This window comes from Nerophis ophidion, unplaced genomic scaffold (genome assembly GCF_033978795.1).
Source record: "Nerophis ophidion isolate RoL-2023_Sa unplaced genomic scaffold, RoL_Noph_v1.0 HiC_scaffold_114, whole genome shotgun sequence".
Lineage (NCBI taxonomy): Eukaryota > Metazoa > Chordata > Actinopteri > Syngnathiformes > Syngnathidae > Nerophis > Nerophis ophidion.
Genome location: NW_026907036.1, coordinates 152,907 through 169,019, shown reverse-complemented (window position 1 = coordinate 169,019; position 16,113 = coordinate 152,907). Strand labels below are relative to the sequence as shown.

Sequence of the window (16,113 nt, the reverse complement as noted above, 5' to 3'; positions counted from 1 at the left end):
TTCACTGCAATAATGACAATAAAACTATTTTCTATTCTATTCTATTCTATTCTATCCAAAGGAAATTTAAAGAGAACATGAAAACCTCCCACATTCTAAAATACATTATAAAAACGATTAACATCAAAAACAAAAATAATATCATGAGTGTAATATTTATTTTGTTTCTTTTTTGTCTTTCCTTATGCTACTGTTGTTTGAATACATTTTTAAATATTTAAATATATTTACGGAAATAAGTTGTATGTCTTTGTTGTGAAAATTTGAAATGGACAATTTTTCTTTTATTTTCATAATAAGTAAATAGTATATAATAAAATATTTTTACCGTGAGTGGAAAGCTAGTTTTACCTATTTTTCTCGCGAGATTTGGAAAATAGCTGCTTACTTGTTTCTCTCGCGAGATCTGACAACACTGCGCGCGAACCAAACACGGCGAGGATAAAGCAAGATGGCGTCTGACGGTGAAGACGTTATTGCAGTCGTCACAGTTCAGTGTTCTTAATCTGTGCCTCCATGTACACATATATGTCCTTTATTACATTCTAGTAAATAGAGTAAACATCGTTAATAACTGTTTGCATCCGGTTATATTAGTCTGAGCGCACTTTGATGCTTCTCGAGCTAGATTAGCTTGCTAGTTAGCTTAGCTTGTTAGCTGCTAACAAAGAGAGGCGGAAGTGATCAAAACACATCACTAAGTAAAGATCAAGTGTGAGTGTAAAGTGTTGTGATTGTGTGAAAATGTGCCAAAGAACGACAGCAGAGTACGAGGAGGAACTTTGTCCAACAAAAGAGGAGAAGGAGCGACAACATGAAAAACATCAAGTTGTGTTACACAGAACAGGTTTGTTTACTTCTTACTCTCACATCTTTAGTAACTTTATATTTCATTTTTAACACTATTCTTCAATAAATCCTCTGTAGGAAGATTAATTGTTATGTGAGGATGATGCACTGATGGTTTTACATTTTTCATAAGAAGGAGACATTGTCAGACACAATATTTATGAGAGGTTGATGTTTGTAACAATGTGTATCAACATGTTTACACAAAACTCACACAGTCACCGGGGGAATATTCCAGAGAGCAGGTTAAGTGCAAAGTCCTGAGTATGTAAAGCTCGAGAGTTTTACCTCCAAAAATAAGAAAGGTAAGACAAAGTCAGAGTCAGTTACCATGGTTACTGACACTGTTAACCTAGCCTGCTAGCTGGCAGGTTTGACAAGTTATATATGTGTGTCAAAGCATACTGACCTGTTATTTCCTTCATTTTGGTGCACCCTCCTTGAGATCGGTAGGTTGTGAGTTCGAACCCCAACCCAGTCATACCAAATACTATAAAATGGGACCATTACTTCTCTGCCTTGCACTCAGCATCAAGGGATGTAATTGGGGTTTAATCACCATAAAAGTTATTCCCGGGCGTGGCCACCGCTGCTGCTCACTGCTCCCCTCACCTCCCAGGGTGTGATCAAGGGTGATGGGCCAAATGCAGGGAATAATCTCCCCACACCTAGTGTGTGTGTGACAATCATTGGTACTTTAACTTTTTAACGTGTCTGTGATTGTCAAAAAAACAAAGCCTGATCTAAAGATGACATCTTGATCTCATACCATCTCAAACCAATTGGCCGTTCATTATTAAGTGAAATGTTTTATAATCGCTTAAATTTGTCTTTAACCAAGCAACACTGTTTTATTCAGTTACTCAACTAATCGGAAACATTTCCAGTAGAACACTTGATTAATAACATTTTCAATAGCCACAGCCCTATATTTCATGTACAATTTAATATTTAGCATGTAGGAGTTAAAATGTGTTTTGTTTGTGTCCTGTAGACATCCATCAGCTGATTGGACACCAAGAAGAATGTCTCCCTCATCTGCAGGGGGACAGTTTCACTTTAGAGTATCCACAGCCCTCAAATTTTAAAGGGCACAAGAAGGTTCCACAGCCCTCTTATTTCAAAGAGGAAGAGGGGGGAGAGTGTCCTGTAGGGCAGGAGGAGGCTGATGTCAGCAAGTTTCCACTGACTGTTGTCTCTGTGAAGACTGAAGAGCATGAAGACAAACCACCTGAGTCCTCACAGCTTCATCACAGTCCAAGTAAGCACAACATCCACATATCATCTAATACAATGTTTGTGACACATGTTCATCCGGGGGCCACATTTATCACTAAAGATGGGAGATATATTTGCTTTTTAACACCACCATTTAAAAATGAATGCTCATCAATCATCAACAGTGTAATTGCTGGGGTGTAACCATGTGACCTAGAGGCCGTCCTCCTTACCTCACGTGGTCAAATGAAGGCAAACATTCAATATGGCTACTGTTTATTTACCTTTAGCAGCACATATGTCAGCATATTTCAAAGGTTTAGTGGTGAAGATAAGAGATGTACACCAAGTACCATTTTTTTAGTACTGGTTCCTAATTATGTTGTCCATGAGGACCGTGAAGATTCTGGACTAACGGCACAACTATTTGTATTTTTAATTCCAGCTGACTGACGTAACTATGATACATTTTCACATTGAGTTCAGCTGCCGCTGCTACACATTACAATCAGCTTTGAATGATGACAAATAAGGAAGCAACTACGCGCAAAAGTTTGATGTGTGTGTTATTGAGAAGAAGATGACATAACTGCATTTCACCTTGCACTGCACACATAGTTGACTTCTTTTAATTTTCCTGAAGGAATCAATGAAGTACTATCTATCTATCTATTTAAGACTTCAAATAAACAGCTGCTGATAAAAGACTTCCCTGCTTTAAAATGTTACAGAACATCATGTTGGAGGTGTTCAAACTCTTGTGCTAATAGAAATGCTATTTAAAATGCCTTTTTTACAGGTTTTTATTTCCACAAATGACATGTAGTACCGACAAGAGTACTGATAAATACTGGTATCGATAAAGAATATTTATTAGGGTATCATATCAATAAATCTATAAATTTACATCCCTACTGAAGATACAAGCCAGATATCTTAAAAAAATAAAATCATTTTTTATTTGGATTTAGTTACTACTCCGGTGTCCAGCAATGTCTCAACACCATTGAGAGATGAATTAATGTAGTTTATTTTTACTAATTAGCTATGTTTTGTTGATGTTAAACATCAGAATCAGACACATTTTATTAACCCCCGAGGGGAAATTAAAATGTTCAGCAGAATCCCATTCAAGGTCAGACAAACATTCTAGGGAGACAGAACAGGATCGCTGACGGGTCTGCCAACTTGCGGCGCCCCTTGCAAAAAAGGTGAGATACATACAGGTAAACAAGTGGGGGCAATGAGAGAGAAAAAAAAAATCGGTCTAAGCCTGGGCCCCTGGAGAGGGGGTCCAGACTGAGGCCAAGGGAAGAAAACAACTTATTGCCATAGCACACATTCCTCTTTCATGTGTGGAAGAGGGAAACTTCAAAGAAGACAAAGGACATTAAAAGAGCAGAGCTGATGCAACCAGCCACTTCTACATACATACATGAATAAAAAGTAAAAGAAACATATACACTGTGGTGGCTTTTGCGGTGTCCCACGCCATCTTCTGCTGGGGTGAAGGGAGCTTGGCCAGAGACGGGAGCAGACCCAACAAAGCAACCAAGAGAGCCGACTCCACTCTCGGCCGCCAAACCAAGTCTCGGCCAGTGTCCAGTCCGCATGGATGAGTGAGGATACGTCCAAAGAGACCGAGGTGTCCGATACCTGCTCATTCAGCCAAGACACTGTGAAGCTTTTCCGTCCCGGCGGTCAGTGCTAGCTCCGCAGTCCTGTCTCTTCATCTGCATCTCCTCCAGTCTCTCCAAACGGACTCTGGTGTGGCAGAAACCCAGCAGCTGGTCTCCATGGCCAAAAGGCTCTCGGGAGGCAGATCCAGAAGTTCACAAAAAAGCACCGCAGAAGTCACGAAAGTGCCACCCCTTGTCACACAGTCCCAAAAGGTCCGGACCAAAAGGCAAAAAAAAAAAAATATATATATATATATATATATATGTATATATATAAACATGAAAAGAAGAGGGAAACACAAAAGGATGACACAAGAGCACAGAGTTCCTGCCAACAGCAGCCACTACAGGGTCACCATCTTGGGGGAAAAAAATAAAAAAAATTGCAGCATACCAGCTACAACAACACACAAATCATAAAAGTTTCCTAAAGGAAAATGTTCATATTTAAAAAAGTAGAGTAAATAAATCATAAACAGGATTTTACAGTTTAAATGCAAATGTTGATGCTCCTCTTAGACACTGTTCTTTGTTCTCTTTCGGGTGTACAAGCAGCTGTCTTGTTTGTATGTAAGTGTTTTACTGCTGTGTTTATTTTTTTCATGAGTTTTTGTATTGCTTCGCTGATGTACCGTATGGTTTCGACATCTTGAATGTCAACGTGGGGACTGATGAGATCCTCAGAGACAGAACAGCGGCAAACAGCTTCCCGCCAAGAAAAAGAAGAGGGCCAAGAAAAAAGTGTCGGCCGCCAAGTCCGCCGCCAAGGGCAAGAAGAGCGACGCCCAAGCAGGACGCTCCTCGTCCAGCCCCAAGGAGTCCAGAGCGGGGAGCAAGTCCAAGGCCATCGTCATGGACTCCAGCACAGACGACGAGAAGCATGACGAGGAAGAGAAGTTGACGGCGAGGGACAAGTCGTTGGAAAAAGAGTTGAAAACTTACCTGCAGGACTAAGTGTGCACTTGGATCTTCAATCCGCCAAACTCTTCCCACATGGGAGGAGTGTGGGAAAGACTAATTGGCATCACGCGCCGTATCCTGGATGCATTGCTCCTTAAGGAGGGAGGCTCTCACCTTTCTCATGAGGTGCTCACCACTCACATGGCTGAGGTCATGGCAATTATAAACGCAAGACCTCTCATTCCAGTTTCAACTGACCCAGAGATGCCAGCAATACTAACACCTGCAACCTTGCTGACACTGAAGAGAGACGTCATATCTGCACCGCCAGGAGACTTCAACGTGAAAGACATCCACTCACAACAATGGCGGCAAGTCCAATCTCTCTCTGATAGATCCGGGAAGCGATGGAAACAAGAATACCTGTCAACCATACAAACTAGGAGAAAATGGTATGCAGAAAGGCCTAACCTGCAAATTGGAGACCTAGTACTACTGAAAGACGGCCAGGTGAGAAGAAATGAATGTCCCACTGGACTCATCGTCAAGTCTATCAACAGCCATGACAACAAAGTAAGAAAAGTAGATGTTAAGATCATCCGACAAGGTACTCCAATAATCTACACTAGACCTGTTTCAGAGGTTGTGTTGCTCCTTCGTAAAGAGACTGTATAGTGGTATAAAACATTATACCAAGCGGGGAGTGTTATGCCCGTTTGATTGTGGACTATTACTGACACCTTGTGGCGATGGGAAATGCTGCGCGTCATTAGTTTGGGCACTTCCGGTTTACTTTGGGCACTTCCGGTTTACGATGTTTGTCTAGTTCATAAACAATAAGTAGTCGAGTTGTGTTAACTCTTACAAGCCTTGGAAAAGATAAGTCTGTAAGTAAACTGTTTAACTTGTTTATGTAACTCAATACTAAGGTGGAAAGTTGCTAAGTTTGATAGTAAGATGTGTATTGAAAAACGATTTTTGGGCACTAATTTAATGAATGTTTGAGGATTTAAAATGGCTACTGGTCGCATATTTCCACCATCGAAATAGTTTCAACACTCAGCAGTATTTGTTTGGCGATAATGCTGTATATTTGTGTGAAGCTAATGTTTAGATATTGTGTATAATATTTCAGTATGTTAATTGAATCATATAGCTTATACATTGTCATTGTGTGTATTTCAGTTTTACAATAATAAAAAATAAAAGTTAATAAATAAAAAGAAAAGTTCTTCTTCAATTTCGTTTTCGCTATCTGCCTCCATACTCCAACCATCCCTTTCAATACATGCGTAATCTGTTGAATCGCTTAAGCCGCTGAAATCCGAGGCTGAATCCGAGCTAATGTTGCTATATCTTGCTATGGTAACCGCCATGTTGTTTGTATTGGCATCGCTATGTGACGTCACAGGAAAATGAACAGTGGCTTCGCACATAACGAAAATCAAGCACTTTAAAGGTTTTTTTAGGGATATTCCAGGACGGGTAAAATTTTGAAAAAAACTTCGAAAAATAAAATAAGCCACTGGGAACTGTTTTTTATTGGTTTTAACCCTTCTGAAATTGTGATAATGTTCCCCTTTAAGAAAGTCAGTGATTTCACTATAAAAGTGGGTGACATTGTTATCACCAGGAAAGATGAGATCACCTACCTAGGTTCCATTGTACAGGCAAATCTTTCCTGTGATAAAATGGCAACCAAGGTAATCAAAAAGGTCAACCAAAGAACGAGATTCCTCTACAGAATGTCCTCTCTGGTCAACAAAAGCACCTTGAAGATTCTAGCGGGAACTCTCATTCAACCCTTTTTCGATTATGCTTGCACCTCCTGGTACTCCAGCACCTCCAAAACCCTCAAATCTAGACTCCAAACATCCCAGAATAAGCTAGTACGGTTACTTCTAGACCTCCACCCCTAGCGGGAACTCTCATTCAACCCTTTTTCGATTATGCTTGCACCTCCTGGTACTCCAGCAGCTCCAAAACCCTCAAATCTAGACTCCAAACATCCCAGAATAAGCTAGTCCGGTTACTTCTAGACCTCCACCCCAGATCACACCTCACTCCAACCCACTTCTCCAAAGTGGGCTGGCTCAGGGTGGAGGACAGAGTAAAACAACTTGCACTGAGCCTAGTCTATAAAATCCGCTACACCTCCCTGATACCGAAGTACATGTCCAACTACTTCCTTAACGTAAATGACCGCCATAACCACAACACCAGGGGCAGCTCCACAAACCACGTTAAACCCAGATTCCGATCTAACAAAGGTCTTAACTCGTTCTCTTTCTATGCCACATCAGTGTGGAATGCACTCCCAACAGGTGTAAAAGTAAGTGCATCTCTATATTCCTTCAAAAGCGCTCTAAAACAACACCTCCAGGCAACTTCAACCCTTTACTAATACCCTCCTCCATTTACATCCCATCTCCCCGGATTATAAATAACCTAATGTAAATAATCAAATGTTCTTCTAATGTATATACTTGTTCTTATGCTATGTGAACTCACTATGTTCTCTGCTGGCTGTACATATCTTACTGTAAGACCTACACTGTTTCAATGTCCACATTTCTCTGTTGATGCAATTGTTGATGACTGAAGTACTGATATCAACCAAAGTTCCTCATCCCACCCCCAGATTGTAAATAATGTAAATAATTCAATGTATATACTATGATGATTAACTTGTGTGATGACTGTATTATGCTGATAGTATATATTTGTACCATGAATTGATTAACGTGGACCCTGACTAAACAAGTTGAAAAACTTAATGGTGATGTTACCATTTAGTGGTCAATTGTACGGAATATGTACTGAACTGTGCAATCTACTAATACAAGTATAAATCAATCAAGCAATCAAATTCAGAAAATAAAGACTTATACTGTGATTGAAAACAAATGTCTTTAAGGAGTGTAAGATTGTCATGTATGTCCCCTGTGGACGACTGAGGAAGTGCCTGCTCTAAAAAAAATTCTTAATCCCCACTATGTTCTGGGGATGTAAGAGGGCTGACGTCACCAGATCAGATTTCTTCTATTGACTCCGGGGGAGTCAATAGTAGAAAAACAAAAAGGATTACCAGGCGTGTATGGTGAGTCCTGGACGAGTTGAAAGTGGCTGTGTCTGTGAAGGGGTGATGGTGGAGTTAGCTAGGCGACGCCCTTCGCCGCGGCTTCCGCCTCTGCCGACGCGTGCGAGGGGGTGAGACGGGGTGTTGCTGGACCCAGTGGAGTCAAGCGGGACTTGGAGACCTCCAAGCCCCAAGATCATCTCGACATTCGGCGCGCCGCGGAATGTCCCAGCCTGCATTGCTTAGGCTAACGTCCACGTTATCCTGTCGAATTCTTCGACTTCCGCTGCGAGAGAAGCTTCATTAACTCGGACTTTACTGTGACATCTTGCTGGCATCGTGGTGAAAAGTTGTTCTCTCGTGGGTGCAGTGGAGGATGGAACACAGCGTGAGGATAAGGATAATGATTTGTTATACACTACAAAAACAAGCTACGAACAAAAAACACTTGCATTAGGCACTAAAGACAAAACAAACAGAAGTAACGTGGAAGATAAAAGGAACAAAAAGCGCTAGTATATAAACTAGGGACAAGCAAACAAACAAAATAGAAGGGAGCTAATCGTATAACAAAAAGTCTTTTACCACAATCGGGAAATGCGACGTCATCTGTTGTGTGCAGCAAACTAAAGTCCGAGAACAAAAGGCAAACAAAGACAGGCATATATAGGGGCAGAAATAATCAACAGTCCGGGGTCTTGTTGTCGTATTTTACGCTTCATAATGCGTCACACATTTTCGATGGGAGACATGTCTGGACTGCAGCCGGGCCAGGAAAGTACCCGCACTCTTTTACTACGAAGCCACGCTGTTGTAACACGTGGCTTGGCATTGTTTTGCTGAAATAAGCAGAGGCGTCCATGATAATGTTGCTTGGATGACAACATATGTTGCTCCAAAACCTGAATGGACCATTCAGCATTAATGGTGCCTTCACAGATGTGTAAGTTACCCATGCCTTGGACACTAATTCACCCCCATACCATCACAGATGTGTAAGTTACCCATGCCTTGGGCACTAATACACCCCCATACCTTCACAGATGTGTAAGTTACCCATGCCTTGGGCACTAATACACCCCCATACCATCACACATGCTAGCTTTTGAACTCTGCGCCTAGAACAATGCGGATGATTATTTTCCTCTTTGTTCCGGAGGACACCATATCCACAGTTTCCAAATATAATGTAAAATGTGGACTCGTCAGACCACAGAACACTTTTCCACTTTGCATCAGTCCAACTTAGATGAGCTCGGGCCCAGCCAAGCCGGCGGTGTTCCTGTGTGTTGTTGATAAATGGCTTTCGCTCTGCATAGTAGAGTTTTAACTTGCACTTACAGATGTAGCGACCAACTGTAGTTACTGACAGTGGTTTTATGAAGCGTTCCTGAGCCCATCTGGTTATACCCTTCACACACTGATGTCGGTTTTTGATGCAGTACCACCTGAGGGATCAAAGGTCTGTGATGTCATTGCTTACGTGCAGTGATTTCTCCAGATTCTCTGAACCTTTTGACGATTTTACGGACCGTAGATGGGAAAATCCCTGAATTCCTTTCAATAGCTCGTTAAGAAATGTTGTTCGACAATTTGCTTACAAATTGGCGACCCTCGCCCCATCCTTGTTAGTGAATTACTTAGCATTTCATGGAAGCTGCTTTTATACCCAATCATGGCACCCACCTGTTCCCAATTAGCCTGCACACCCGTGGGATGTTCCAAATAAGTGTTTGATGAGCATTCCTCAACTTTATCAGTATTTATTACCACCTTTCCCAACTACTTTGTTACGTGTTGCTTGCATCAAATTCTAAAGTTAATGATTATTTGCAAAAAAAAAAAAAAAAAAGTTTATCAGTTTGAACATCAAATATGTTGTCTTTGTAGCATATTCAACTGAATATCGGTTGAAAATAATTAGCAAATCATTGTATTCCGTTTATGTTTACATCTAACACAATTTCCCAACTCATATGGAAACCGGGTTTGTAGAATTAGCTTTCATCATCTTAGAGGTGAGAAAACAGTTCAGTATGTCAATATAGCAGCATAAGCTAGTTACTTCTGTGATCAATGCGCCGCTAAAAGTAGGTCCTTAGCGTTAGCGCTTATAATAACAATATCATTAATACTTGGTTAATATTCAGGTCACAAAATGTAAAATGAGTATTGTTGGCAATTTTTGGATGTTTTTTTGGAGGACTTTGTGGGTCTAACAGAGGAGCTCCCATTGACTCCAATGTTAGCTGATTTTTTGCTCATGATTATTTAATAATTCAAATTCATAAAAGTTTGAAACAAATGTCTTACATAAGGATTGTGAATGATAGGTGACATTTTTAAAAAGTGCAGTTTCCTTTGAATTTGTCAGATAAGTAAACAGTCCTTCAAATTAAAGATGTAAAACAATTGAGGTTGTTTATAGATATTATCCACTATGAAGTTACAGTCAAACTAAGCACACAAGGGAAAGTACATTCATATACACATGAAGTACACACATGTGTAAGAATCATGTTAACCACCAAAATATTGACTCGTTCTCCTAAAGCCAATATCGAGTATCCTTTGGTGAGCTGACCGTATCGTCACACCCTTAGTTGAAAGCACACCATCCCCATGACATGACACTTCCACGTGATGTAGAACAGTAGTACCACATTTTAAACATACACACACATCTGAAGAATATTAAAATTAAATATATTTGGTGGGCCAAACAAAATGACTCGACGAACCAATGTTTGGTATGGGCGATATGACCTCAAATCTATATCCTAACAACAATATGTCACAATATATAATTTGATATATGATTGAGAATAGAATAATTTCAAAACTAGGTACAAAAGCTCCTAATTTGGCAGCTGACATATGCAGTAACATATTGTTCGTTTCTAATAGTATTATTTTGTCAAAACAGTTATTAATAATGTACTTGTTTATTTACTGTTAATATCTGGTTACTTTATTTGAGAAAATAATACTGGAAATGTAATATTTTACTGCATATTTCAGCAACTAAATTAGGAGCCTGTGTAGCCTGTTTTAAAATGGTTCTATCAGTAATTCTAAATGAAATACTGTATCGCAAAATCAATTTTAAACCATATTGTTCATCCATAGTAAAAAGTCCTGTCGTCCTGGTTTTTGTTTCTTTTCCTGTGAATAATGTTGTAAAGAGCAGCGTGTTTGTGCGTCACTGAGATTTCAAGACAGTTCATACGATAACTTGTTTTTCCTAAGTGCATGTAAAAGTACTGAATGCATTGTGTGACTGAGCAGAGATGTTGTGTTTGTCTTGCAGACGTCTGTGAAGAACATCTTCACCCTGAGCAACAGAAGTGGAGCTTCAGGATGCGGACAGAGGAGCCACAGCCCTCCCACATTAAGAAGGAAGAGGAATACCCACTGATACACCATTTTAAAAAGGAAGAGGAGGACCTACTGATACTCCATTTTAAAAAGGAAGAGGAGGACCCACTGACACCCCATTTTAAAAAGGAAGTGGTGGATCCACTGAGCCCTCACATTAAGGAGGAAGAGGAGGAACACAGCATCAGTCAGCCTAAATGGTTGGTGGAGTTCCCAGTGACTGGTGTCCCTGTGAAGAGTGAAGATGATGAGGTGAAAGGTGAAAGTGAGGAGAGGGGAGGGGGGGAGCCTCCAAGCAGCAGCTCAACACAACACATGACAACAGAAGCTGATGGAGACCACTGTGGAGGATCACAAGCAGACAAGCTCTTAGCTCCACTATCAGATAGTGAGGACACAACGTCACACTCTCCTGACACTGATGATGAAGACTCTAAAGATGATAAGACATGTCACACTGACAACACTCACTTCACATCTTCTCACTGTCACAAAACTTTTAAATACCGTCGTAGTCTGAAAAGACACATAAGAACACACACTGGAGAAAAACCTTTTTCTTGCTCAGAATGTGGTAAAGGTTTTACACGAAGTCAACATTTGAAAGTACACATGAGAACACACACTAGTGAAAAACCTTTTTCCTGTTCAATCTGTGGTAAAGGTTTTACTGAAAGTAAGAATTTGGACAGACACAAAAGAACACACACTGGTGAAAAACCTTTTTCATGTTCAATCTGTGGTAAAAATTTTACTCGAAGGCAACATTTGAAAACCCACATGACAATACACACTGGAGAACACACTTTTTCCTGCTCAGAATGTGGTAAAAGTTTTGTAAGAAATCAAAGTTTAAAAGAACACATGAGAATACACACTGGAGTGGAATTTTTTTCCTGTTTAGAATGTGGTAAAAGTTTTGTAAGAAATCACTATGTAAAAGTACACATGAGAACACACACTGGAGAAAAAGCCTTTTCATGTTCAATCTGTGCTAAAGATTTTACTCGAAGGGACGATTTAAAAAATCACATGAGAATACACAATGGAGAAAAACCTTTTACCTGCTCAGAATGTGGTAAAGGTTTTGTAATAAATAAAAATTTAAAATTACACATGAGAACACACACTGGAGAAAAGCCTTTTTCATGTTCAATCTGTAGTAAAGGTTTTGCACAAAGTAACCATTTGAAAGTGCACATGAGAACACACACTGGTGAAAAACCTTATGTATGTTCGATATGTGGTAAAGGTTTTACACAAAGACGTAATATGAAAGTACACATGAGAACACACACTGGAGAAAAACCTTTTTCATGTTCAATTTGCGGTAAAGATTTTACTCGAAGGGACCATTTAAAAAAACACATGAGAATACACACTGGAGCAAAAACTTTTTCCTGCTAAAAATGTGGTAAATGTGTTGTAATAAATTGTAGTTTAAAAATCCACATGAGAAGACACCCAGGAGAGAAAGTGTTGAGTTGCAGTGTGTGTGGTGAAAGATTGTCTTCTAAGTACCAGTGTAAGAAACACAAGTGTGCTGGTGAGAACAGCAGCAGCAAATGAAACTGCAGGATTTGAAATAAACTGTCCAGACTTTCATTTTGACTTTCTAACAACATCAGCACATATAACATGTGTGACATCATTGTTGTTTGTCTAACAATCTGTTTAATATGCGCCTACATTTATAGATTAGAGCAGGGGTGTGCATTATGTCGATCGCGATCGACTGGTCGATCTCGGAGGGTGTGTCAGTCGATCTCAAGCCAGGCATTAAAAAATAGACATAAAAATGAGCAATCATCAATCATACCAAGACTTCACTTTCGTCAGTTGTTTGACATTCTCGGCACCCGAGGATCTTGTGAGATGACGCTGGCTGCTGCGAGCTCATATTCAAGAAAAAAATCACTAACAGGGCGGACGCAGAGAAACACATTTTATTTCTAGAGACTCCGTACCTACTGTCAAATTTCTAAAGACCGACAGCACAGTTCCTGTCTTCACCATAAAAGACCTGTTTCATCCTGCCTGAGCTAACAAAATAAGAGTCTCAGAAAGCTAGCGTGCACAAGCTAGCAAGCTACGGAGTTTGATGCCGATGTATTTCTCCCCCGCCCTCAGCGACCGCTTTCTCACTTGCTTGCCCACCCGCACACTCACTGACGTCACTCACCTGCTGCCAGACATTAAAGGGCCACACACATATGCTACTCTCATAACAAAGTGTTTAAAAATGAGTATGCAAGTTTGACAAATGAGATGCCAAATCCAACCACTTTCATGTGGTATTGGACAGAAAGGAGGACTTTTTTTTTCCTCCATTTGAAAATGCGGACGTTATCAGCACCACTGTCTAATTCCAATCAATGCAAGTCATCAGAATCAGGTAATACACCAACTTATATTCTTGTCTTCATGAAAGAAAGGAATCTATTTGTGTTAAACATGCTTGTATTATCATTAAACACCATTAACTTGTTAACAAAAATGTCTCTTTCAGAAATAAATAAATATAAATTATAAATAGGAATGAGGTAGATCTCCTCGACTTGGTCAATTGAAAAGTAGCTCGCCTGCAGAAAAAGTGTGAGCGCCCCTGGATTAGAGACTTCAGATTAGCGATTTTATTTCAGTCAAGTACATGAGTTAATATACACATTTGTGTACTTTAAAATGAACACAACAGTTTGACTGAAAAGGTGAGAATAAACAGTACATAAAATATGTTACATACAATAAACATTTTATGTGTAGATATATTTATATTACACTTTTATACTTATTCATAATTGTGTTTTATATGTTTTTATTAAATAATGAAGTGTTACATATTTTATTTTGTAATTGTAGATGATTCCATAGATGAACTCCTTTATATGATGTACATATTTGTTTTACATGTGTTCATACCTTTGCTTTTGAGTACACATAAATCCCTCTTAGTTCATATTTACTGCTTCACATCTGAAACATCTTCTGGACCACTTCTGGAAGCATATAATTATTTACTTTATACATCATTTGAACAGTTGTCTTTTATATAAGATCATTTACTTTTAAAATGTGTGACTTAATCATTTGTTGGGTCTCTATAATCCATTCTATGACTTATCTTTATTACTCTCTTTTGTAATATGATGATTGTTTTGTGATTGTTTTATATGTATGTCCCCAGACTTTTATGCAATAAACAATGTATGTTTCAACTGAAGTTGGCTACAATAAATGTAGTTAATATTTGTGAGTATTTATTTTATTCTATTTAGTATTGCACACAATTTCTGAAATGTTTTTCTTTGTATGATTTATATGTAGTTTCCAGCTTAGTTCTTAAGTTATATTCCAAAAATGTGATTACCTTTCCTTTTTTTATTTCGATGTTATCCATCATAATTTGCGTTTGACATTTTTATAATATCCAAAAAGGACATATTTAGTTTTATTGACGTTTAGTGACAGTTTATTGATGTGCAGCCATCTTTTTATGGTCAGGTTCTCTCTGGATAAAATAAGATGAGAGTTAAATCAAGCAGTGAAAAATGGAAGGTTTCTGTATACATAATTATATATAATTACACTAAGTAGTGACAAAGACCACTTTCATCCAGTTCATTTGCGCAAATAAAAAGAGTAAAGTGTAATATTCTAAACCATAGAAAAATATTAATATCAGCAATCACTATTCCAACATTGTGAAGCTGAGCTATCTTGATGGAGGAAAGATGAGCAGCAAAAGCATTCAGGGGAAACATTTCAAATGTACTTCTAGAAATGTCAATGAAGTGAAAAAAAGAGTAAAGTGTGACAATCGAAGACTTCAGACGGACAGAGGAGTGAAAACATGTATTAAATAATGTGATGTGTTTGATAAAACAATGGCTGCTGAGCTGTGAATGTGATGTATGAATTACAAAGTGAGGGAATATATCCCACAACCACTACGCTGTTTTCTTCTCTGCTGACTTTCTTGATAAATCTGCCAACTTTGAAGAACTACCCAATTATTTCCAGTTTGAATCCAACTTATTTTTAATCCCTTTTGATCTCTCCCGTGACATTCTTCTTCTCTCCTCCAGCCGCCATTGCAATGGATGATGTAAAGCAGGCCATGTGGTCTTCTAGGACAGCCAATAGCTGCGTTCCTTACTGAGGAGTTGCCAACACTGATGGACCTCCACTTATATAGCCAAGAGAAAACTGACATTGTCTTTCAACTAAACTGGTCCTGAAGGCACCTTGCTTGATCAACATCTACTTTCATATAGGCATGTACCTTGGTGTAAAGCAGGCCATGTGGTCTTCTAGGACAGCCAATAGCTGCGTTCCTTACTGAGGAGTTGCCAACACTGATGGACCTCCACTTATATAGCCAAGAGAAAACTGACATTGTCTTTCAACTAAACTGGTCCTGAAGGCACCTTGCTTGATCAACATGTACTTTCATATAGGCATGTACCTTGGTGTAAAGCAGGCCATGTGGTCTTCTAGGACAGCCAATAGCTGCGTTCCTTACTGAGGAGTTGCCAACACTGATGGACCTCCACTTATATAGCCAAGAGAAAACTGACATTGTCTTTCAACTAAACTGGTCCTGAAGGCACCTTGCTTGATCAACATCTACTTTCATATAGGCATGTACCTTGGTGTAAAGCAGGCCATGTGGTCTTCTAGGACAGCCAATAGCTGCGTTCCTTACTGAGGAGTTGCCAACACTGATGGACCTCCACTTATATAGCCAAGAGAAAACTGACATTGTCTTTCAACTAAACTGGTCCTGAAGGCACCTTGCTTGATCAACATCTACTTTCATATAGGCATGTACCTTGGTGTAAAGCAGGCCATGTGGTCTTCTAGGACAGCCAATAGCTGCGTTCCTTACTGAGGAGTTGCCAACACTGATGGACCTCCACTTATATAGCCAAGAGAAAACTGACATTGTCTTTCAACTAAACTGGTCCTGAAGGCACCTTGCTTGATCAACATCTACTTTCATATAGGCAT

At 39.4% G+C, this 16,113-nt stretch overlaps 1 protein-coding gene across 1 annotated transcript; it reads left to right on the top strand.

Moving 5' to 3' along the window:
* The first annotated feature begins 453 nt into the window (after nucleotides 1–453).
* On the top strand, nucleotides 454–14,352 carry LOC133547453 (gastrula zinc finger protein XlCGF57.1-like). Its single transcript, XM_061893134.1, has 3 exons — nucleotides 454–847; nucleotides 1,844–2,110; nucleotides 11,036–14,352. The coding sequence occupies exons 1-3, from the start codon at nucleotides 745–747 to the stop codon at nucleotides 12,508–12,510; spliced, it is 1,845 nt and encodes a 614-aa protein (XP_061749118.1). The 5' UTR covers nucleotides 454–744; the 3' UTR covers nucleotides 12,511–14,352.
* Nucleotides 14,353–16,113: the final 1,761 nt, after the last annotated feature.

What these genes read in the sequence shown, in the direction of transcription:
- LOC133547453 (XM_061893134.1), top strand. Translation starts at nt 745, where the DNA reads ATGTGCCAAAGAACGACAGCAGAGTACGAGGAGGAACTTTGTCCAACA. An exon ending in AGTTGTGTTACACAGAACAG is followed by an intron (nt 848 to 1,843) that starts GTTTGTTTACTT and finishes TGTGTCCTGTAG; the next exon opens with ACATCCATCAGCTGATTGGA. An exon ending in ACAGCTTCATCACAGTCCAA is followed by an intron (nt 2,111 to 11,035) that starts GTAAGCACAACA and finishes TTTGTCTTGCAG; the next exon opens with ACGTCTGTGAAGAACATCTT.